General features: G+C 41.8%; 2 protein-coding genes across 2 annotated transcripts in view; one reads left to right on the plus strand and one right to left on the minus strand.

Annotated features, from left to right (window-relative positions):
• Positions 1 to 2850: 2850 nt before the first annotated feature.
• On the minus strand, positions 2851 to 5831 carry ptgr2 (prostaglandin reductase 2). Its single transcript, XM_034144461.1, has 8 exons — positions 5566 to 5831; positions 5341 to 5459; positions 4898 to 5089; positions 4549 to 4719; positions 3997 to 4206; positions 3538 to 3747; positions 3386 to 3425; positions 2851 to 3293 (listed from the first exon to the last, which is right to left on the minus strand). Exons 1-8 carry the CDS (start codon positions 5600 to 5602, stop codon positions 3229 to 3231), a joined length of 1044 nt encoding a protein of 347 aa, XP_034000352.1. The 5' UTR covers positions 5603 to 5831; the 3' UTR covers positions 2851 to 3228.
• Positions 5832 to 6277: 446 nt separating this feature from the next.
• Positions 6278 to 23810, plus strand: part of mideasb (mitotic deacetylase associated SANT domain protein b) — a 34946-nt gene continuing 17413 nt past the window's right edge. Inside the window, 12 exon segments of the mRNA XM_034144486.1 lie at positions 6278 to 6662; positions 11638 to 12596; positions 12598 to 13405; positions 15397 to 15637; positions 15640 to 15671; positions 18007 to 18060; positions 18062 to 18190; positions 18192 to 18257; positions 18259 to 18309; positions 18312 to 18351; positions 18910 to 18938; positions 18940 to 18977. Of these exon segments, the coding sequence (XP_034000377.1) occupies positions 11887 to 12596; positions 12598 to 13405; positions 15397 to 15637; positions 15640 to 15671; positions 18007 to 18060; positions 18062 to 18190; positions 18192 to 18257; positions 18259 to 18309; positions 18312 to 18351; positions 18910 to 18938; positions 18940 to 18977 (2198 nt within the window). The 5' untranslated portion in view covers positions 6278 to 6662; positions 11638 to 11886.

Genomic DNA, 23810 nt, shown 5'->3' on the forward strand with positions numbered 1-23810 from the left:
AAACGATGTTTGTCTGTATTGTTCTGAAACTGCACTCAATCCGTCTGTAGTAGCAGTTGCCTGAAATCCACAGAGCTAACTGATCTATATATAAAAGACAAATAGGGTAAAGACCACATTTATCAAGTCTTTTAATAGAAGTAATGTTCCAACACAGTCCTGTTTTTTCTAAACCATACCCAGCATGAGTGCGGAATAATTGCTCAGTCGTGTGATAAGACAAGTTTATTATTAGAACAGCTGCTTGACACTAAGAGAGTAAATTATGTGCACTCTTGAAGGAAATTGTTTGAAAACCTGTTCCCTTCTCTGCTCAGACAAGTGTTATGGGAGCACTACCAAATGTATAATTCCAGCATAGAGAAGGATATTAAAAATTGATGACTTTTGTTATTGGCATAGTTAATTTCCCTAATGCTGCGCAGTACCTCTCACAAGATATATATATATATATCTGTCCACAAGGAGGGAGTAGTGTGTTGCATTTGACTTCCACACCAACTAATGCATGGAACTGTTTTGTTTTCTGTTGCAGAAAAGTTATACTCTGAATCTGGTTGTGATTGTTCTGTCCTGTGCACTGATTTGAATTTTCACAACAAAAAAAAAACCATTACTACCACTAAGTCTCTGAGAGGGCATATACTATAAGTAATGTACCAGCGATCACTTCTTTTGCATCCCTTCCTATGTTCAAACACTGAAGTATATGAATGAAGACTTACTAAGGTAAGAGCCAATCACAATGTTATTTTATTAATGGTTTATAGTGCTGTGGAATAAAATGTTCATTACAGTAAATCATATATTTTGTGTTTGTTCTCTTGTCATTGTCACAGAACAACAACAATATGAAGCCCAACAATGACAAAAAAGAAAGTTGAAGATGAGTCAAAAAGTAACCATGTCAATAAATAATACTGTTGTTAAATAATTAGAAAGGATTGTAAAAGTTAAATAAATGCTTCATATTTATCCTTTTAACTTAAATCAGTTCCCTGTTATTACTCTCTTTTTTTTCCTAATTCAGCTTGGTACACATTTAATCGTTTATCCATATCCAACACTTTCCATTTTCCTCAACACATGCAATTTTCTCGTGTTTATAGGATACCAAGATTTCCATTGGTATGTAGCTTAACTGAAAACATGGGTGGAAAATAAAATTACCAAGCACTAGCTTTTTCCGCTGGCTACATCTCTTTGTAAAACTACTGTAAACCATCAAGCGCATGTCATATTTATGATCCATTTCCTAATGCTGCAGGATCACTTCTGTCGTCTTTGTAGCTCACTCACTCTAGAGCACATGTGTCAAATCAGGCCCTTGGTGGATTTAATTTCGGCCCGCAGGATAATTTTTAATTACTATTAGATCTGGCCCGCCGGTATATTGCACGCACACCTTCACTCAATCCTGAGAATTTCCTCAGCTCAGAGCCTGACCCCAAACATTGATGAACTTGCACCCAAGATGAGATGCCAAGTATCTGGCTTGAACTAGCATCACAGAGCAGCACACTGAGTTTACATGGATGTTTCCTTCTGCACTTTCTTTCTTGCGACAACAGGGCATGTTTGGTTTTTTCTTTGAGGGAAATTGTTTTGTTGAAGCTGTTGTTGGCCTGTGGAAAAATGTAATGATAAGAAATGACTGAGGAAAAGCTACAGATAGAACCATAAGAAATGAATGCAACTGATTATTTCATGTTTAATGTTGTTTTTATAGGCAATCATTTAAGCTTTGTTAGTTCCAGGTTTAATATGTGCAATAAGTTAATTTCAATAAGTTTTGCAATAAACATTGAACCAGTCCGGCCCTCGACTAGACCGATTTTTAAATTTGGCCCACTGTGTATTTGAGTTTACACCCCTGCTCTATAGGCTCTTCATTATCTTTAGCACAGCCTTGCTATTTAAGGCTTATCAAACCTCTTTAATTTAGTTAAAACATTAAAAGGGGCCACAAATCACATTTACACAAAGTCAGAAGTCGTGTTTCATTGATGTTAATCATCAAGATAAGAGATGTTACTTAAAATTACAATAATGGTATAAACAAGCTAGGCTACTGAGTAGTGTTAGCTAGCAGCCTTTTGCTACTGTTGAAGCAATTATACATTGATGCTAAAGCCATATTCAGTGCATATGGATGACAAAGAAAACATTTACTGGCTCATGGAATATTTAGGAGAAAGTTAGATTGGGCTACATAACATTAGCTCCCAGGAAGACTGGTAATTTAACAGTAAGCTAGCAGTGTTCAGTTAAAGGTAGGGTAGGTAAGAATGGAGAAACCAGCTCGAGTGCGCTAGAATTTGAAAGTACGCAGCCGAAAAAAATCTGCCCCTTCCTTCAGACTTCCTTACAGAACCCCTCCTCCAACACACACGAATGCACACTGACCAATGAGGGCACGAGATAAGTTTGTGCACAGATGGAAGGCTGACAGGCAGGTAGGCCATCCAGTTATTTTAGCCGGGCCGGCTCAGATGATTGGTCGTGCTTTTTACAGCGCTACGGCTTCCACAGATGACATTTTTTATGTATTTATTGTCAAAGCATTTAATATATTCATTGCTATCGGGATGTTAAGAGCATTCCATGGAATATAACAAAAAGTGTTTCTCAAGTGAATTATACTACCCCACCTTTAAGCTAGCTAGCTACTATTAGTTATTTTAACCTACAATCAGATCAGTTTTGGAGGTTAAAGGAAAACATTTAAAAGCTTTATGTTTCTTTAAACACCACATTTTGATTATTTTACTAACAGTATTTTGTGTTTCTCATGTCTGATAAACCTTCACTGCCATTAGTCAGTTATAGCGCTACATACGAGAACAGATGTCTTATCATGGCACTTTTATTTTCCACACCGGATGATTTTAAAACCACAAGTGTTGAGATTGAGAAGTAGGGTAATATTATCAGGCAGCACGGCAATATGTGGTACACATACATATTTTACACATATTAAAATTGGCACCAAAGAATAAATCAGTAAGTTCAAGACTTCGAAGCACTCTTTACATTTATTTCTGTCAGGAAACCAATGTAATAAAACATTGTGTGATTTATGTTTATGATGCATAATTGCCAACTAATGGCAACTGCTCATCAATTAAATATCTCACTAGAGATCATTAAGTTAGTGTTATTGGAAGTCATTGAAATGCAACATGTTAATTTCCCAAGGCATCCTTCTGGTGAGAGAAGCAATTTCCTTCACTCTGATATCTTTATAATTTGCTTTCCAATGTTCCCCCCTTTCATCATGGAGCAAAATGCATCTGCAAGAAAATTAAAAAATGTTTAACTTCTGGTGAATAAACAAACGAAAGTCATAAATTAAAGGAAAATGCAATCATTTAAATCTACATACCTCCCATCTTTTCAATGCCTTCCACCACAGTTTCCAGCACCTGCAGAGTGAAAGCACAATTACAATGATGTCAAGAGAACGACGGGGGATTGGCATTGATTTTGCAAAATAACAAAGACACCCACACACTCTCATCAATCATTCCTCCTTACATTGATGTGTCTTGATTTAACTAGCTGGCTGAGTTCACAGAGGGCAGCGTCTGCTTTGTTCATGTAGTTAAGCACTGTAAATCGTTCCCGGGTGATATTCTTCCTTCGCAGGGTTTCCTGTATCTCCTCGCTCAGAGGCGGAGGATATGGCACATCTTTGTTATACTGTGAGATCTGCCCACACAGGATCACATGGCTGTTGTTGTTCATCTGGAGGTTAGAAGAGTGTCAGAGATCAATGTGTGAGAATGAGTTAAAAAGACACAAAACACTCATTGTTAAAGATAAGGGCAAAACACTTCTGAACACATAGTAGCCAAAAATCTAATTTTGCAATTGTTGGTAGAACAGTTAGGCAAAGATCAAACAAATAATATCTCATAATTCACATATTTTCAAGCCAAATAAACCACAAATTAAAGTACGATACGCTCTGCACAAACACAAATCAAGCAGTACCTGTGCAATTACAGTATCACTGATGCCACCTCCCACGTTGTCAAAGTAAACATCTATCCCATCGGGGCAGAGCTCCTGGAGCTTTGCAGGTATGTCCTCTTTGCGGTAGTTGATGGCTGCAGAAAAGCCGCAGTCATCCACTAAAGCTCTGCACTTCTCTTCAGAGCCACAAATCCCAACCGCTCTCACACAGCCATCCAGCCTGCCGATCTGGAAAAATAGAAGCAGTTAGAAATAATAGAATCAGGACTTCACTTTCTTCCTTTGTAATCCAATCTTGTTTATTTTGGCAATGTGTTTTTTCTAGATTGGATCGGCTAACCTGAGATTTGTTTCTAAAATTATAAAGTTATAGTTCTCACCATTTTGCCTTTATATTTGTTTCATCACAAACCATTACAAAATAGAAAATACTAGGAATTACTGCAAAAAACTCAGGTATAAGCCCTACAATTTTAAGAATAATTTTACAAGTTGTAAGTATCTCATGTAACTACAGCTGTATAAACATTACATTTTATTTGGACCTAAATCTGAAATTGCTGTATTTACCTGTCCAGCTACGGAGCCACAGGCCCCGGCGGCGCCACTCACCACCATGGTCTGATTGGCCCCTTTGGTCACATTGCCCTTCTCCCTTACGCCTAACAGTGCAGTGAGACCTGTTATCCCAACTGCACCCAAAAAGTACGACAAGTGTCCATCGACCACCTGTGGATCAACCTGCAAGAGACGGAAGGTAATATCTTTTTTGTTGTCCTTGATGTCAGTATTCGAGATGATTTCATGTCACATGCTGGTTACTTTAGAAGCATGCATGCATATTAAACAAATTCTCCTTTTGCATTAGAAAATATGAACTATGGTCTTTATCCCAGGGACACACAATAATATGACATACCTTTTGTAAGGCACTTCCTTTCATGACAGCTTTGGTCTGCCAAGGCCAGTTGAATGAAGTGACCACATCTCCCTCACTGCAAGCACTGCAGCGACTGGACTCGACCACACCGACACCTCCACCATCTACACACTCAGACAGCTGCCATGGAGTCACATAACCAACACCGGTGTCTTCATTCATTCTGCACCGCTGAAAAGAACAGAGATTGGTAGGAGTGATGGAGAAGCTTTACAAGTGGTTTAATCCTTGCCTCTTGTCTTAGACTTTCAATAGATATCCCAGATGGACAAATTATCCTTCAGTCTTTGTAATTTTACATAAAACTCATCTGCTTTACACCATTTCTTTATACCAGACAGTGTGTAATCTCAATATGCATTATACATGCAGATACAATAACTTTGATGATTGATGTCCATTCTGATACTGATTCAATATACCATGTAAGGGTCGACTGAGAGGCAAAGCGTCCGGACAAGGACCTCCCCATCTTCCAGGTCAGGTGCCAAAGTGGTCTCCTCTAGGCGGAAATGTGCAGGAACTGGCACTCCGTTGTTACCTTGTGCATAATAAGTAGTTTGAGTAATCGCTAGCCACACGTGTGCAGTAATGTTGCAGCACAGGACACACACAAAACAGGTCATCTCTTAGGAAAAGTGTCCTACCTGGTCGTGAGTTGAGAACGACTCTCTGCACCGGCATCCTTGGAAAGTAACGCTAGCCTTGATGTCTATGCTAAGTGGCCCTGGTACCTGAATTAAAAACCCGACCTGGCAACAACCGTCAAGTTTGATAAGAAGTGTGTTAAGAAATGTCTGGTTGTTATATAAAATAGCAACACGAAAAGTGTCCAACTTCTTGTAAAACCTGTTACAAACACTGTGTTAACATTCCTTCTGCTCTGTCTGTAGGAGGTTAGCAGAAAGTCAACAGACCGAATCAATAGAAAGCAAGATGGTTCCCTGTAACCAACTTCCGTCTCCCAATCGGAAGTTAAACCGATTTTATTTTTACCTAGCAGTGAATTGACATATTATATTGATTACGTGTCTATTAAAAAACAACTATATTTAATAAAAAATGTAAACTAGTGATAACCTTGTTTCACACACCCAGGATGTATGTCTTGAAAAACATTGTTGCTGGCAGCCGTTACATTTAATATATTAATAAACATTGTATAATACAATATATTATTTCAATATGTTAAATACAAAAGTATATTATATTGCACTTTTTAATAAATGTTAATGCTTATATGAAGTATTTATACGAAAGTGCGAGATTATTTGCCCCATGTATAGCGGGTGGGAACCATCTTGTCGTTCATATGTAGTCTTTTCCTAGTTTAGCCGTTAAAGGCAAAGGCAGTTACTGCAAATCAGAAACGGTACGCGGCCTTAAACAGCTATTAATCCAGCTCATCAACGCTGCAAGTATTAAACTATATTTAGCAGGGTATTAACACACATTTAAAATCGATGTTGCCAATGCAATCGATCTGCTTCTCATTAAAACTCGTAAAGTGGGTAACTTGTGAAGTCCCATAGATGGGTTGCACACAGTATCTGTTGCTGCTAGCTAAAAGTGTCTCAAACTGGGAAGTGACGCTTCGTGGAGGAATCTGAGAAAAGAGTACCGTTACGTGGGTGTGATCTTATATGAGTAAGGATCGTTGCTGTTACAGGAGCTTACCCTGCAGCAGGACACCGTGAACACAAGGACATGAAGGCGTATGTGCCATGGAGGGACAGAGTTTAATGTAAGTACTGTATAAGGCTTTTCGCTTGTGCATGCCAACGCTGTGCTATGTGTTTTGTTTATGATGGTCCTCTACGCTGGACCTAACGTGTTGTTTGTGGACAGCTAGCTAGTCTGGACAGAAGCTAGCTTCACTTCACCCTCTCTCCCTCACATAAACACATGTCACAATCACAGAAAGACCCAGAAGAAAGACTCTCCAGTGTGCAGTTTACAGTGCAACATTACTACCTGTGGCTATCTTCCTGGTCTTTGCTGTGCATTAAAAAAAACGTTCCTACAAAACAAGTACACTGGTTTAAAGTAACTAAGTATATTTACTCAAGTACTGTACTTCTTGAGGGACTATTGTACTTTATTTGAGTATTTCAATTTGTTTTCTACTTTGTACTTCTACTACCCACTACAATTTAGAAGTAAATTGTGTTATTGTATTTCACTACATTTATTTAATATTTTTAACTATTTTGCAGATTTGGACTAATAATGTGAAATATAAACAACACTTAAAAGTACTTTTGTTAAACCTGGAGTAAATTCACGAGCTAACCTGCAGCAAAGCAAAGTAATTAAACTAGTTGCAATTTGACCAGCTTTGATAACACTTTAATGCATATATTATTCTGAAATGGACCAATCTGCATAATGAGTACTTTTACTTTTGGTACTTTAAGTATATTTTCATGCTAATAATGTTGTACTTTTACTTGTAACAGAGTACTTCTACACTCTGGTACTTCTACTTTTACTTAAAGTACAAGATCTGAGTACTTCTTGCACATTTCTACAAAACATATGTGATCAACATGATCACTATATTATACAATGATTTGTTTAATTTGAATGTCAGTTCTAAAAGTCAGTACATGTTGGCCTTTTGGCTAACAAATAATAATAGGGAACTTTAAATCCTTATAAAATGGAACGTCTAAAAATACTTCCCCCTGTTGTTCACTTTATGTCCCTCACCATTTTATACAATTTGCTTGTTTTGTTTGATCAACATTCAAAAACCCAAAGATTTTTCTCTGTATAATGAAATATAACAGGAAGTAGAAGCAAGTCTTCCCTTTCAAGGAACTTTAAATATAAAATATGTTTCTTTCTTGCTTGAAAATAACTATTAATAGATTATCTGATGACATGCTGATTCAATTTTCGACTGTTGACTTAACAATCCATCATCTTTTCCACACTACTGGAATCAGCTTCAACAAACCATATGGTTGAAGCCATGTGAAAAGGTTGTGTTGCACACTCTCAGCACAGTGCAGTGACAGTGTCCCTGGCGACAGACATGTCAGCCTGACTCGACTTCTTGTCAACAGGCATCTGTGAATGTGTTCAGGCTTTGCACGTTATTTTAAGGGTCAGAGTGAATAGGGAGAGACTGCAGCCCGGCAGAGTCTGGCTGGATCATGCCTGCTCATGTCCAGTGCCATTATATCACAACATTTCCAACATCTTCCCATTATACGTTTTTTTGCAATTTGCTTTGTCATAGTAGAAAAGTGCAAGTGTCTCTAATAACAGTAACATGGGTTTGGTTCTTCTCAAGTGTCCCAGTAATCTATTGAGGTGTGGCAGCAAGCCAGCATGCACAATACAAAGACCCGGACACTCAAACAACTAAAAGGAATTGAACCATCTTAACCTTATTATTTACTCCTGTGCTTTGAAAGAACCTGTCTAGTGATGATCTCCATATACATTTTTCTTGAACAACTTTCATATTGTGTTAGCACTATAATTAATGATGAATGTTAGTTTAAAACATTTCTCACTAATGAATTCATCATTAATATTTTTCAGAACAACTTCAAATGGCCCCATGGTGATCAGGGTCACTTTTAATGCAGGCTTTCATTTTATTTGTTTGACATTACATCACTTTGTAGTCCACAGATCACCTTGCAACATTAGGGCGTGGTAAAGTATTCATTTGGTATAGGATAGTTATTAACTCACATAAGCAAAGGTTAAGGACTGTTTAACACTAAGAAAAATATTTGAAGATTGCCCCCTTCAAACATTTTCATTATTTACTCCCATTTTAGAGAACAAATATTGAATTGAGAAAATAACAACAGATGACTAAATAATTAAAAAATAATTATTTGTTGCTGCCCAAGTTTAGTATTTATGTTAGTCATTCCTTATGTAACGCTTTCGAACTGGCTCCCTTCATGTCCCAGTTTTTATTATAGCTTTTAATTGAATACTGAATAATTAACGAAAACTGATTTCACTCTGAAAATATCCCCAGCAGCTCCAACAACAAAAAAACAGAAAATGAAGAGTCTCCCAACCACTTCATGGGGCCTTGCTGCATCTGTTTGCTGTGTCATGCATTTCCAGGGAAACTTAGTCATTAAAAATAAGTTTGTAACTGGCTGAAAAGTGAATGTTAGCCAGGTGCGTCCTTTCCCTTCCCCTTCATCCCCGCAGTCCTCCCATATGTGTTGGAATTTCCCGCATGGGCTGAGAGGGATCTTGCTCGGTAAATTACAGCGCCTTGCTTGTCAGAGGAAAGCCTTGTATGGGCATGGAAGTAGGTGTGGCCATGGAGCTGGAGCTGCTGGTGGCGACGGAGGGGGGGGGGGGCATCACAAGACAAGTAGAGACACGGAGGGAGTCGATGCACAGCAAAAGGGCCGCATTACCAGCGTGAGTTTTTTTTGTGCAATCTTAGTGCAATAATGTGCAACAGACAGCGGTGGCACTGCGCCCGCGTTTCTGCACATTAGCGCTGCGCTTCCATCCGGGAAGGACTCTGTTTACGCATCGACCCCCTTTTTTTCCCCTCTTGACTTTAAAGCGAGGGGGGGGGGGGTTGTTGAGGGAAAAAGTACCAGTGAGTGAGGTCAGCAGCATAGCATGAGTCAACCTTGGGGATGTATGCAGTCATCATCATCATCATCGCAGGGCTGTATTGTGCGGGCCCGCTGCTGGCCGCACAGAGCTGCCACTGTGCGATCCTGCGGGCGAGGAGCAGCTCTCATGACCAACACAGTAAGTATCGGCACAGACAGGGTGCTGCTGCTGGAGCCGCGGCGTCGATGACTGTGGCGTTGTTGTTGTTGACGTGCTCCACACTGCATGTTATTGTTGCAACAGACAAAGTTTTGTTTACCTCGCTGAAGGCTGTTGATCCAGCCTCCAAACGGGCTCATATAGGATGTGTTTTCATGTCGAAGATGATCGATTGCACACTCACAGACAGAGAGACATGTGACGTCTTAACCTTGTTGACAAGTTGAAATGACCCACTGTGTTTGTTTGTGTGCCGTGCAGCCACGCTTTTATCATGCAGGCTGCAGGGCTGGCTCTGTTTGTGGCATTGGTGACTGGATTATCCGTTTTCTGCAACAAAGGGATTCTCGTAAATAGCGCTGAGCTGGCTGGACACAGAAAGTAATGTTCAGGGAGGGGGCAGCAGGAAGAGTCCTGGCGCATGTTTTTCTCCCTATATTTTCCTTATGTGTCGTCTCGTGCACGCTGCAGGCCTACAGCATGCACGAGCTGGTGTACATGAGGAAACGGCGTTGGATTAGGGCGGCTAATGGTGCTCCACATGTATTTTAAGCCAATTTAAAGTGTTACTTTTGTGTATTGGGCTAAACCCTGGGCTTGGGTAAGGTTGCATGATGTGATGCGTCACCATGATCCCTTCACCTCGGATGGAGTCTAGTTCAGTGCACAGAGTGCTCACAGCATGGTCGCTCAGTAGGCAGCAGTTGTGTTTGTGCTCTTTCTGCAAGGGGACTAGGATTGATTTATGTGCACCCTTTTACTGAAAGGATGTTTTATAGGATTTGACAACATGGCCATAGGCATTTGTAACATCACATGGCCTTGCTGGTGCACACACAGAATTAGACAAACGCACACACTGTTTGGTAGCATGGTCATCCAGCTTCCACAGTCAGAGCTACCCCTGAGCCAGTGCAGGATCTGAACAGCTGCAGATGTCTATTTTAAGAAGCGTGTGCTTTACTATGCCACCAGAGGAAAGGGTGACGATTATCAGTCACTTCCTAGGTTGTCAGAGATGTCCATGTTGTAAAATATTCCAGTATTCATTTATGTAACCATCTTGACATATTGTTTTTGTAACATGAGTCCTGCAGATTATGATAATTCTCTTAGTGATGAAACAGCCTTAATGGTTTCTGTCTGGGTGATTTCTGCACACACGTTACAGATGGAGCACGGATTTAAATGTTCGGGATCTGTGTGCTTCTTGAAATTTGGCAGCATGCAATGTCAAAAATCTGCTCCCAAACCTTGCCATCAGATAATATTTTTGATAATCACCACGTGTTACCATGGAAATTGTCAAGAAGCGAGCTATCGAAGCCTGCAAGGCCATTTTGACTTTTTTGCCTCTCAGGGATCGTTTCATCATGAGTCATGCTTTGCTCACTTTCAGTTGCCGTTCCTTTTTTTAGTCTGCAGCTGCGGTTCAAAGGGCACGGGTTCTCCTTTCTTCAACTCAAATGATTCATACAATTGTAAAAAGAGTTTATATCATGTTAAACCAGCTGTTGTTTGTAGTTTGGCGGGAAAGAGAGCTTCTGTTCAGGTCAGATTGAGCCCTGAGGGACTTGCTTGTATTTCCTCCTATCCCATCATCAAAATTGGTGCAGTCATATTTTGTAATAATGACATTTCCAGCAACTATTGATTACGGTGTCTTTTACCAACTACCTTGCAGTAGTATATGCAGGGCCGGTCCATATGTTCGCCTGTAAGCAGGACCTTATCCCTGTCATGTGAGCTTAGTGAATAATGACATTAAGGCCTTCCCCTCCCCTATTGTCATACTCGTTACCTTTCAGTGGAGGTCTATTGTTGAAAAAGCAAACAGCAGGTTTTTACATGGCTGAGGCGGGGATGGTAATGGGCCCCCCCCCTGCGGGACCTCTTTAGTTTGATGGCTCAATGCTTGACCTCTGTCTCCTTTCTCTATACAGGGTGTTGCCCATGAATGAGAAAAATACACGGACTTCTTCAGATCTGCTCACCCCAGGCCAGCGACCTCTGACAGGGTCACAAAGAAGTCCAGAGGGGAGGAGAAGATTATCCTGGTTGACCTTTCTACTGCTCACTCAGATGTCAATGTAGTTTGAACACTTTATTTAACTGGTTTTTGGATTTATTAACAAGTGATCCAGTGGAACATTATTAGCTGGTTTGGTTGGGAATATTTATCAGATTTCTTCATGCCCGTCATGAGTGTACCCACCCAGCAGAAACCCAGCGCCAAGAGAACGGGCAAACGCATCACATTTTTCCGCGATCAGAGCATAGCAATGAAGGAAACGTCTCAGCACCCTGAAGGGTCCTACTATGTCCCAGGTGGCCCTGCCTCAGACCCCGGACAGAGTGAGGCTGCAAGTACTGTGACTTCAAATCCAGAGGCCCCTCACATGTACCTTAACTCTGTTATCTTCAGCCCAGACAAAGGGGACCAGAGCAGGGGTCATTATCAGCAGACTGTGCCTATGAAGTGGGCCCACCAGGAGCCCGCTCAGCAGCAGCCGTCTCTGTCCCAGCAGCAGAGAGCCGCCTCCTGGAATACCATGACAAACTGGGGACAAAACTTTGCAAATTACATAGGGGGCGTAAACGTAACAGACTCAAGGACCCAAAATGCATTTGTAAAATCAATGCATGAGCCTTCTGGCTTACAGCCGCATCAACAGCCCCCTAACAGAGCTGCAGAAAAGCAGCCTCCGGGTCCTAACCCTGCAGGCGAAGCATACAGGGATGCTGTTAAGGCTCAGGGCCTGGATTGGGAGCAGCAGCAGTCCGAGGCCTTTCAGGAGACGTTGAAACCCGGCGCGCTGAAGCCCCAGCAGCACAGCACGTCTCACCCCGGAGGAAGCTCAGTCTTGCAGCCCTTTCAGTTGGCCTTTGGGCAGCCCAAGCACCCTGCCGGCGTACTACCAGGCCTTTCAGGGCAACAGGACAACGCTACCTAACCCACCCAACTACCCAACACAAGCAAAGCCCCCTCCCCAGTTGCAGCAGTTGCAGAAGCAAGAGCAAATACGGCAGCAACAACAGCATCACATACTCCAGCAGCAAATTCAGCAGCAGCACCATCAACAGATGCAGCAGCAACAAATAATTCAGCACCAACAGCACGTACAGCAGCTTCAGCAGCAGCAACAAATGCAGCACGAGCAGCAGCAACAAAAGATACAACAGCAGCAGCAGCTCCAAATTCAGCAGCAACTGCAACATCAGCAGTTGCAACAACAAAACCCTCATGTGCTTGACTATTATCCCGCTGCACAAAATGCACACCCGCAGCCACAGCATTTGGTGGTACACTCCCAGGAGTCCTCGGCCCCAGATCCCTCAAAGATCCAGGAGCCAATTATCCAGGACATCACCCCAGAACCCCTGGAGCCTTCGGATCTGCTGCCGCCCATTCTTCACCCTGAACCCCCAACGCAACCCCAGAACCAATCCCAAACGCAGCTTCGTAGATCGCGACGGCTCTCCAAGGAAGGCGGGGCGCCGTCCGACAACCCTTTTCTCTCCGTTTCTTCGGATCAGGCTGTTCCTGGAGGGCCGCAGGGCTCCCAGAACGGGGCCTGTGACATCCAGGCAGCCCCGACGGGCGTCATCCAGAGCACACGGAGGAAACGCAGGGTGTCCCAGGAGGTCAACCTGGAGACTCTTGCTCAGAAGGCCTCGGAAATGGAGTCTCTACCATCCCATATTGCAAAGGTAAGGGCTCAGTTCACTTTTGAGACTGTCAACATGTTCCAACATTGAATTTTTTTTTTTTTTTTGTTCTTGTTCTTTTGCCCACTCATGTCAGTGTTTCTCAGCTGTTTCCTCTACAGCAAAATAACCTTTTACAGAAAAGGACTTGGTGTTCTGAATCCAGATGATTGCATATCAGTTAATATATAAACCCATCGCTTCAAGCTGTAAGCTTTAATTGTGAATATCACTATGACTAATGATGTATTTTTTTTGTGTTAGAGCAGGGTATAATTGCAGGGGGACTTTAGCTCCCAGAGCAAAAGCGGGAACTGGCACAAAAGGCCTAACTCTACTGCCAGGAAAACTGTGCCAAAACTTGTGTGGTTTGTGATTAACGTGTTGCTGGAAGAGATGCTGAATGTAATCAACGCCCAACAAAGTTTAAAGTACAGAACTGGGCTGCTCAGCTCTAACTTGTGGGGAACATCTGTCTCTAAAACAAGACTTTGCATTGTGAATATTGTCGCAAGGTAAATATGTGCTTTTCAGCTCTCACTGGATGAATCAATGAACAAATCTGATGAAAACCTCAGGCTGCTCCATGTCGAGTCACTCTGGTCTATGTTTATGTGCTGAATGTCTTTTATTGTGTAACAAGTTCCGTTGCCAAACAGCACTGAGCCAGTATGTCTGTAGTTCAGCACGGCTGTGCCCTGGATTCGCCTCACGGGTAGCTGATCCTACAGACAGTGTGTTTGGTTACATGCCTGCACACCTCCCCCCCCATCCCATCAAAGGAGAGAAACTCCAGCCTGGCCTCCACTGCCCTCCCCCCTCGACACAGGGAGGGGTGCAGGGGTGCCCTGCCTGCAGTGCTCAGCAGAATATCTCTCCACCGCTCTGGTGTAGCGGCTGGAGTTTTCCACCAGCAATAATGAGAACAGATCCAGCGTAGCCACAGTGCTGCATGCCTCCCTGCTCATCAAGATGCAGAGTGCAGTGACAGAATGCATCTGTCTTCAATGATGTGGTGGGAAAAACCGGCTTTGAAGTTGCTCTAAAGCTCACAGGCTGCTCATGCCCACTCATTATGGGTTCTCATAGAGAAAATGTGGAGAATGCTTTTGGGGACGGTTCTTTTTGAGGTGTATCTAAGTGCTGCACCTAGCAGACCTGTGTCAAGGTACATAATGCCTGTTTGGTAAGGCTTTCACTTAAACATTATATAACAGGCTTGTATAAAAGTGAACACTTCATTAGTGGCACAATTTTCTCTTCAGTTTGTGTGAGGAAAAGAGCAGGGTTTCTCTTTTACTGTATTGATTATAATTTAGCAGTCTGCCTGGGTTTGTTAACAGCCATCCAGTCACCGAGGTACAATTTGGTTTGATATCTAATGTGCTGGGTTGTGCTAAGATGGAAAGCTAAGCTATAACTTGAGTTGCTAGAAGTTGTGTCGACTTGCACTTGTTGAGTAGTGCACTGTATCTGCTACACAAGGTGATGATTTGAAGATGTGTCACCTTCAACTCTTTATGTGAGCAACTGGAGTTTTACAACAGGAGTAACAGTCTAAGATGTTGTCTTCAAATCAGCCTTTTATGTAACTTTAATAGCAGCCCTGCTTGATGAGCCCTCCCCATGTGAGGTGCTGCAATTCCAAACGACCTCATTTATATTTTTCTGTTATTATTTTTTTAATTATTATTATCAATTCGGCTTATTTGGCGCTTACATCTGGATGAATCATTCGGCCCATTTCAATTCCCTTAAGGCCAACTTAACAACTTAAAAAGCTTTATTGTCAAGCCAACAGTCAACATTCAAAGGTGTTCAGTTTTTACTCATCAAAAAAAATTGTATTTATTGAACCATAAGCCTTTAGTTTAGTGTCTACTATTTGCAATGAGCAAGCAATGCATTTTCATATCCTGTTGATGTTTTATATCGAGGAGAAATCAATTTACTACTAGATCCCTTGTAACACCTTCCTCCACCCTCTTTTTCAGGAATCCCACCGTTCGTGGAGTCCCACTCAGACAGGGGGTATGAACACCAAGCGGCCTCGAGACGACAGCCTCCTTCCCCTCGTCATCCCCGTGTCCGTTCCCGTGCGAAGGCAGGACCCCTCCTCTCCTCCGGACAGAGATGATTCAGCGCTGGCCTCCACCTGGCCCCTGAGACCTTTAAACCCCCAGGACTTTGGGCGCTCCGACCACAAGCCCTCGGTCATCGTCACCCGGAGACGCTCCCCAGGAACTCGTTGTCAGAGAGCTCAGAGCAGGTGGGTTCATATTAATTCCCAGATGCTTATTTTTTCTATTTATCAGAATCAGAATCCCTTCATTAGTCCCACAGAGGGGTAATGTACATTGTTACAGCAGAAAGAGCAGTTTAATGTTACCTAAGAAGCATGCATAACAATTTTTTTATACTTTTACATACACACTTGCATACATTTATTGAATGGTCAGATTAATTTACTAAGAATAGTGGGGTAGTAGTGTGTGTTCCACTGTATTCCTCAGTCTGTTATCAGTACACCTAAACTCCAGATATGAAGTCGTCGCATTTGAGCACATCTCCCGCCAACACACACACTCCCTTCCCCCCCATCATGCTCCATGTCTCCCCTGCCCCCATTGGGGTCCTCTGCACTTTTCTCCCTTTCCCTGGTTCATTTGGGGGGGATTTAGTGAACTAGATGCCCTGCCCCAGATCAGGCAGATTATCAGGGTTTAGCAATGCCATACTGTACATTATGTACCATACAGTGGAGGGTAGGGGTTGTTCTTTCTCTTGGTAAATAGACAACTGTACGCGCATGCTTATCTTTCATTGAGGTTTTTATGTGTGTGTTTTAGGACTGTCACAAAGCTCCAAAGTTTCATTCATAATAGAACAATTGCATTTTTAACATTAAATGTTGCATGTCCATCCATTCTGTTTAAACCTGGCTTTCCTGCATAGTTGCAGATACAGATTACATTACATTAATATGAGTAGTATTATACAATTTTATAGAATTTAGGTTGGGCGTGTACAGCTAAGCTTATAGATAACATCACGTGTACAGGCGGGACACAAACTAGTAAGTTATTATTAACTTACAGAAGCTCTGTACAATAGTCCACCTCACTCTGTCACACTTTCTCTCAAACACACACACAGCTCTTACCAAAATGTATTTACATTGACAAAACTGACGGGTTTGATTAATTGAAGAAAATTGAGTTATTAAAAACTCAATTTATTCTATTTGACTATTTAGTTTGAAGCTTTAATTGTGTGTGATAAGGTCCTAAAACATGACATATGAAGACACCTCTATAGACAGCGGTGCACATAACTGATACGCAGGTACGCATGCACGGCAAAAATCTGAAATGTGTACCGTCACTTGTGTCGCTAAGCGCCTTTGCGTACCGAGTACTTGTGAAGCTTTTCCAGAAGGCGCTTATGGCGCATTTCCACTACACGGTCGGCCTCGGCCACACTCGGTACGGCTCGGTACGGCTTGGCCACGTTGGGCCTTAACAGGGCCGACTCACTTCATGCTGCGCTTCCATTACAGTTTAGGAACTGGGGTAGTTACTATAGTAACGCAGTGTAGGCGGAGCCGTGACGTCATCTTCAATGAGAAATCCAGAAACACAACACAGCCGTTAGCTGTGAGCACTCAGAGCTCACAGCTCCTTATATATGTTCAGAAACTCGACAAAAGTTAAACAAGTACACACCACAGACTGCCTGTGTCATGGTGAATACAGTCGCTGCTGTATTTATGTCTGTATAGGCCGTTGTTGTGAGTGTGGACGGTCGGGGCATATACTGCGTTAGCTTAGCCAATCTCCATCTAGAAAAACACGAATTTTAAAGGTTTTTCGCCTGCCGTCTGTCTGCAGACTTGACAAAGCATTAATTCATGGTTTTTACTAACCGGTATCAGTATGTTGTTACTTCGGCATCATTTTGAAACGTGTATTACAATTAAATCACGGTCAAATATGTCCATCTTGTTGTAGTTCTAGCCCTCTTGCCAGCGCTCCTCTCTCTAGTTTAGCATACTCAGCCCGACTCAGCCCTGTTGTTGGCCCCGATAGAACCACAATTTTCTAGGGCCAGAAAAGAGGGGAAAAAGTGGCCCCGCGCCGGAACGAGGCCTAGTGGAAGCACAACCAAAAAAGGGGACGGCACGACATGGCACGCTTAAAGCGAGCTACGCGCTGCAATGGAAATGCGCCATTAGATCACTGGACGAGAGAGTCGGTCTCCGTGTGCACAGACGGGCTGCTGTTAACGTTGGTCTGTACAACGGAATTGTGCCAACGCGCAAACACTGGAGAACTGCGCAAAATCAGCTGATCACAATATTCACGCTCTGTGGTCCCGAAGTACTCCACTAAGCACACCCCCCCACCCCCCCGTCGGCGTTCGCGACACAGAGGGCTTCAGGCTCCATCACATAACTTTGCGTGGGGCCAGAAGTACCGAGTACATCTGAGTACCTTCATTGAGAAAGTTATGTGCACCCCTGTCTATAGTAGCATTGCATGTAAAAAAAAAAATAAAGTGCACTGCGATGAATCTAACTGAAACTATAATTGTTTCCTCTCCAGAATGGAAGAAGTGAAGGAGAGCGGGACGACGACGGCAAAAAGTCTAAACGGCGTCCCCCGGCCTGAGCCTCTTTTCATCCCGCCGCCTAAACCTGGTTTATTCATCGCCCCTCCCATGTACTCCAGCATCACACCCTACCAGAGCCACCTGCGCTCCCCTGTCCGCCTCGCTGAAAACCCCGTTCTCCATCCCCCCCTACACCCCCCCGCCGATCCTCAGCCCTGTCCGAGAGGGCTCCGGCCTCTACTTCTTCCACCGTCCTGTCGTCGGCTGCAGCCAGCGCCCAGGGCCTTGCCGCCTCCTATCACCCCCAAAGTCTGCAACACGCAGCCTGTTGCGCTCCAGTGAGTAAAACAAATAAAGAAAATACCTGTCTGAATTATCCACGGGGCATCTTAACTGTGGGCATCTTTTGAAAGTTAAGATAATAACTTGCAGGGTATTAACAGTGCATGTGGACATTATCAAGGAGTTCAAATGACACTTCATTACCAGCTGCATTGTCTCTTGTGACTCACTTATACTCGGGAAGGTAGGCAATCTGAACATTTCAATAAAAAACCACAATACAGAGAGGTGAATGTAAATATGTAAAACAAATAGTTATAAAATGTGGTTTGAAAGTTAAGATAATAACTTGCAGGGTATTACACGTGAGGATACATTTAGTTTAACCCTTTAAATATCAGTCGGGGAATCTTTTTTGGACTCATTTTAGAGTTGCATCTGGCAAACATTTCCACTGATATCAGATTTTTTTTAAGTGATTTAGGAAAGTCACTTTATAAATATTAAAATGATGCCTGACGGATTTCTGTATTTGATATTCTTGTCTTTTTAGCTATGGTTCTGTACATCTACTTCCATATCACTGAGTGCATGTTGTGTTGCCTCTCTAACAGACAGCTGTGACATCACACCACCCGTTCTGTTCGGCTATCGGAGAGGCCACTCCAGTCAGCATAGAGCCGTGAGTATTTCCCTCTCAACTTCCACACATTATCTTCTTCCATTGTAGAAAGGTTTTGGGCTTATGGGGGGGGGGATGTTGTTTTCTCATTTCCAGATCATTTGATGGGCAGAGCATGCATTACCATAGCTGGAGTAGAAGCTCTGCAATCAATTAATGAAATCACAACACTGGGATGAATAATGAATGTCTTGAAAGCGAACATAGATTTCTTGAAATGCTGAACCCATCTTTTAAGGCGTTCCTCCTCCCCACCCGCTGATACCACTGGAATCTTTTGCCCTGTCATCCACTGCTAGCATTAGCGCCAGCCTTCGCCTTCTTATCTAACAATGCAGTCTAATGTCTCAATAAAAAGTAACGTCCGGTAATAACAGTCAGATAAAGGGCAAGGCAAGGCCAAGTTTATTTATATAGCACATTTCAAACACAAGGCAATTCAAAGTGCTTTACCAAAAATTAAAGACATTAATAGCATTTAAGAAACATATTTATGAAATTATATCTAAAAACACAAATTTAAAGCAATGATACATGAATCACAGTTACAGTGCAGAGTGAGAGATGCACACATCTGAACGAACCCCCCTTTGGAAAATTATAATGTGACTCCATGGTACCTTTTTAGTTTTCGCCAAAACTATTCCTCTTTTCTTTAAATGCACATTAGTTAAAGGTAGGTAGGTAAGTTTGAGAAACCGGCTCGAGATCGCTAGAATTGAAATAACACAACCGAGAAAATCTGCCACTTCCTTACAGATCCCCTCCTCCAACACACACGAACACGCACATGACCAATGAGGGCACGAGATAAGTTTGTGCACAGATGGAAGGCTGACAGGCAGGTAGGGCCATCCAGTTATTTTAGCCGGGCCGGCTCAAATGATTGGTCGTACTTTTTACAGGTACTACGGGCTTCCACAGATGAATTTTTTTTTATGGATATTTTGTCAAAGCACTTAAGATATTTATTGCTATCGGGATGTTAAGAGCATTCCATGTAATATAACAAGTGTATCTCGAGCCGGTTTCTCAAACTTACCTACCCTACCTTTAAGTTTAAGTTGTCTTTTCTAGGACTTTTTTGGTGTCCTCCGCGAACCAGGGTCTTAAAACCAAAACGGCACACGTAGGGGACTTTAACCACCTACGAGGGGACTTTAACCCCAATAGTGACTTTAACTACCTTTGGGGGGACTCAACACAAAAGGCAATTCAAAGTGCTTTACAAAAATGAAAGACATTAAGAAAAATGGCATTAAAAAGCAAAGATAATAAAAGTTACAGTGCAGTTTAAGATATTCATTTCATTTAATTTCAAACCTTTATTTAACCAGATGGTCCCATTGAGATCATAGATCTCTTTTTCAAGGGAGACCTGCAGCATATAGGTTCCCACATGAAACATAAAACAATAAAGGACATCATACATTATATTTACAGGATACATTTACATAGTTATAGACATTTACAAGTACCATAGTATCAACGAGCTTTCATTTTAGCCTAGCTTTAAAAACATGCAGAGGAATGAGATTGCTTTTCAATTCTTGCTGAAGATTGTTCCAAGCAAGTGGAGCTGCGCACATAAAAGCTGTCTTACCTAAGACAGTCCTTGCTCTTGGCACATCTAACATACTACATCATGCGATCTCAGACAATAGCTGCTTGCAACTCTCTGTGTTATCAGAGAGCAGATATAAGATACGGGAGGTTAACACCACAAAGCTTTATAAATAAACGTGTACCAATGACTGAGCCTCCGTACAGTAGTGATGGCAAAACCTGCCTTGGCGTACAGGGTACAGTGATGTGTAAGTGCTGTACAATTTGGTGACAGCATCTCAGTGCGCTGTGATAGGCGGCATCTTAACGTGTTCAGGCAACGGGGCAGGTGCATTCATATACAACAAGTCACCAATAGTCCAGCACAAGGTAAAAAGGTCACAGTGACTAGCCTCTTCCTGGCCTCAAGTGAGAAACAGGACTTGTTTCTGAAAAAGAAACCTAGTCTAACACCTCAGCCTTTTAAGCAGGTTATTGACATGAAGTTTAAAAGTAAGACAATCATCAAGCCAGATGCCAAGGTATTTATAACAGGCAACCACTTCTAGTACTTGTCCTTGCACAGTAACAATATCTAAAACAGGCTCTGGTGTCTTTTTAGCTTTTGAAAAAAGCATTACCGTTGGTTTTATCACATTTAAAAGAAGCTTTAGTTCAGCGAGCTGAGTCTGAATAATGTTAAAAACAGCCTGTAATTTAACCAACCCGCCTCCTTAAATGGAGGGACCTGCACAGTACATCACGGTATCATCCGCATAAAAATGTAAAGTAGCTTCAATCCACATTTTCACCTAAACTGTTGATATATATGGAGAATAAAAGTGGACCTAAAACAGAACCTTGAGGAAACACCATTAGCAAATGTTCAAACCACTCAGAAGACAGCCCATCAAAGTGAACACCTTTCAGGAGGTAGTTCACAACAACCACCCACTGCATGGCTGGATAAGCCAATACTGAGTAAGCCTCTGCTTTAAGATGCAATGATCGACGGTATCAAACGCTTTAGAAAGATCAATAAATAGAGCTGCACACTCTGCTTATTATCTAAAATACTCCTAATGTCATTCACCACTTTCATTGTCGCAGTGATGGTGCTATGTTTCTTTCTGAAGCCTGACTGATGTTTAGACAGGATATCATTTTTACATAAAAACTCCTTTACTTGTTCACGTCACTAGGCGTTCAAGAACCTTCGCCAGAACTGACAATTTAGAGATTGGCCTATAGTTATTTAAAATAGTTGCTTCCCCTCCTTTTAGCAAATGCAAGACATAAGCTGACTTCCATACTTTAGGAATTGCATTTGTGCTGAGGGAGAGGTTAAAAAGAGAAGTGAGAGGTGGAGCAATAAAATCTGCAGCTATCTTTAAAAAGAAAGGTTCTACGTTGTCCGGGGCCGGCCGGTTTCTTAGGATCTAACTTAGATAATGCTTCATGAACAACATTAACAGTAAAAGGTGTAAAACTGAAAGGGTTTTCCAGACCACATTGTTCAGAGTCACCGACTGTGGTGTTCACAGAAGCAGAGTTAGTCACAGAATCAAACAGAGAACCGCAGGACACAAAATGCTCATTAAAACAATTTAACATGTGGCCCTGTCCGATATCGAGCCAGATGCTGTGGTAAGGCACGGAGGTAGCTCATTTCGGATCTCACCGGTGGATATAGATTTTATGGCTTTCCAAAAATTTCCTAGGATTATTTAGGTTTTCTGAACTGACAGATAATACTTCGACTTAGCACTTTCGACATGTGAAGTGAAGCTATTCCTTAGCTGCCTAAAACGCAGCCATTCTACCTCTGAGCCTGATTTCCTAGCCTTTGCCCAGGCCTTGTTTCTCTCATGTAGGAGACTAGACCGTTCAGCAGAAAACCAAGGATTGACTCGTCCCTTTACTCTAAATGTACGCAGGGGTGCATGTCTATCAATGATCTCCATAAAACCAAGATAAAAATAAGACCATGCAGTTTCAACATCAGCACACAGATCGATTTTTCCCCAATCAAACCCAAACAGATCATAAACAAAACCTGCTCCACAAAATGTTTTATGTCTCTCTTAATGAGAATACGAGGTTTAACCTTTTGGACCTTAGTGTCCCTAATTGTGGCTACAACACAGTGGTCACTCACATCATTCGCAAATACTCCCACAGATGAGTATTTAGAGGGAACATTAGTTAGAATGAGATCAATTAGGGAGGATTTATTAGGGGACTTAATGTTCGGGCGAGTAGGACTGTCAACAATCTGAGTAACATTCAGAGAGATACAAAGGTTTTTAAAATCCTCTGACACTGTAGTTAACCAGTCCCAGTTAAAATCTCCAAGTAGCACTATTTCCTTGTAGTCAAGTTGCAATAAAGATTTGCTAGTGAAGACAAGGAGTCCTTGACAGCTGAGGGGGGTCTGTAACAGCCCACCACCATGACCTGTTGCCCCTTTGCCACTTCTATATTTAAGGCTAAAATTTGAATTGCTTACTGATAGATTTGGAAACTAATGTGGTTACACTGAACTTATTCTTAACATAAATGGCAACGCCACCACCTTTATTAGGCCGGTCGCTTTATAAACCAGGAGCAATATTTTGAAATCAATTCTTTGACCGAGATCATGTAAGTGTATTTCAAGTGTACTATGTATGTATTAATTTATTGAGCTGTACTTAAATCAGGTTTTTAAATTGTTTGGATGATAGAGATCATGCAATGTTATTATTTGTTTATTGATTGTTATGAACCTGCCTGAGGACCACAGATGGAAATGAGCTATTAGCTATAATCTGGCATATTGCATCTCTTCTCTTTGCTGAGATTAATGTATGTGTATGCATGGTCCTTCTATAAAATAAATACATACAAGTAGACACACAGGAAGCCAGTGTAAAGACTTCAGAACAGGTGTGATGTGATCCACTTTCTTAGTGTCAGTGAGGACTTTAAAAAGCCTTTTTAAACTAATGACACACTAAACTTACATGCACAGAGATAATAGTTCTGGTTATATTTAAGTTATATATCACATTGTTATTTTAATGAATCAAGATTATAGATGTTCCCCTTTTTTACCATAGAATAATCATTTAAAATAAATAAATGCAAAATTGTTAAGAATTGAGCAATATGAAAGATAAATAAAAGCATATACACAACAACCAGATAAACTAAGTTAAAACTTAATAACATTAAGCTGACATTTTAACTAATTTGTCGGATGTCAGCAGTACCAGTGTTAATGATGCGTAAAAGATAAGGGTTTAG

Source organism: Trematomus bernacchii, unplaced genomic scaffold (genome assembly GCF_902827165.1).
Source record: "Trematomus bernacchii unplaced genomic scaffold, fTreBer1.1, whole genome shotgun sequence".
Lineage (NCBI taxonomy): Eukaryota > Metazoa > Chordata > Actinopteri > Perciformes > Nototheniidae > Trematomus > Trematomus bernacchii.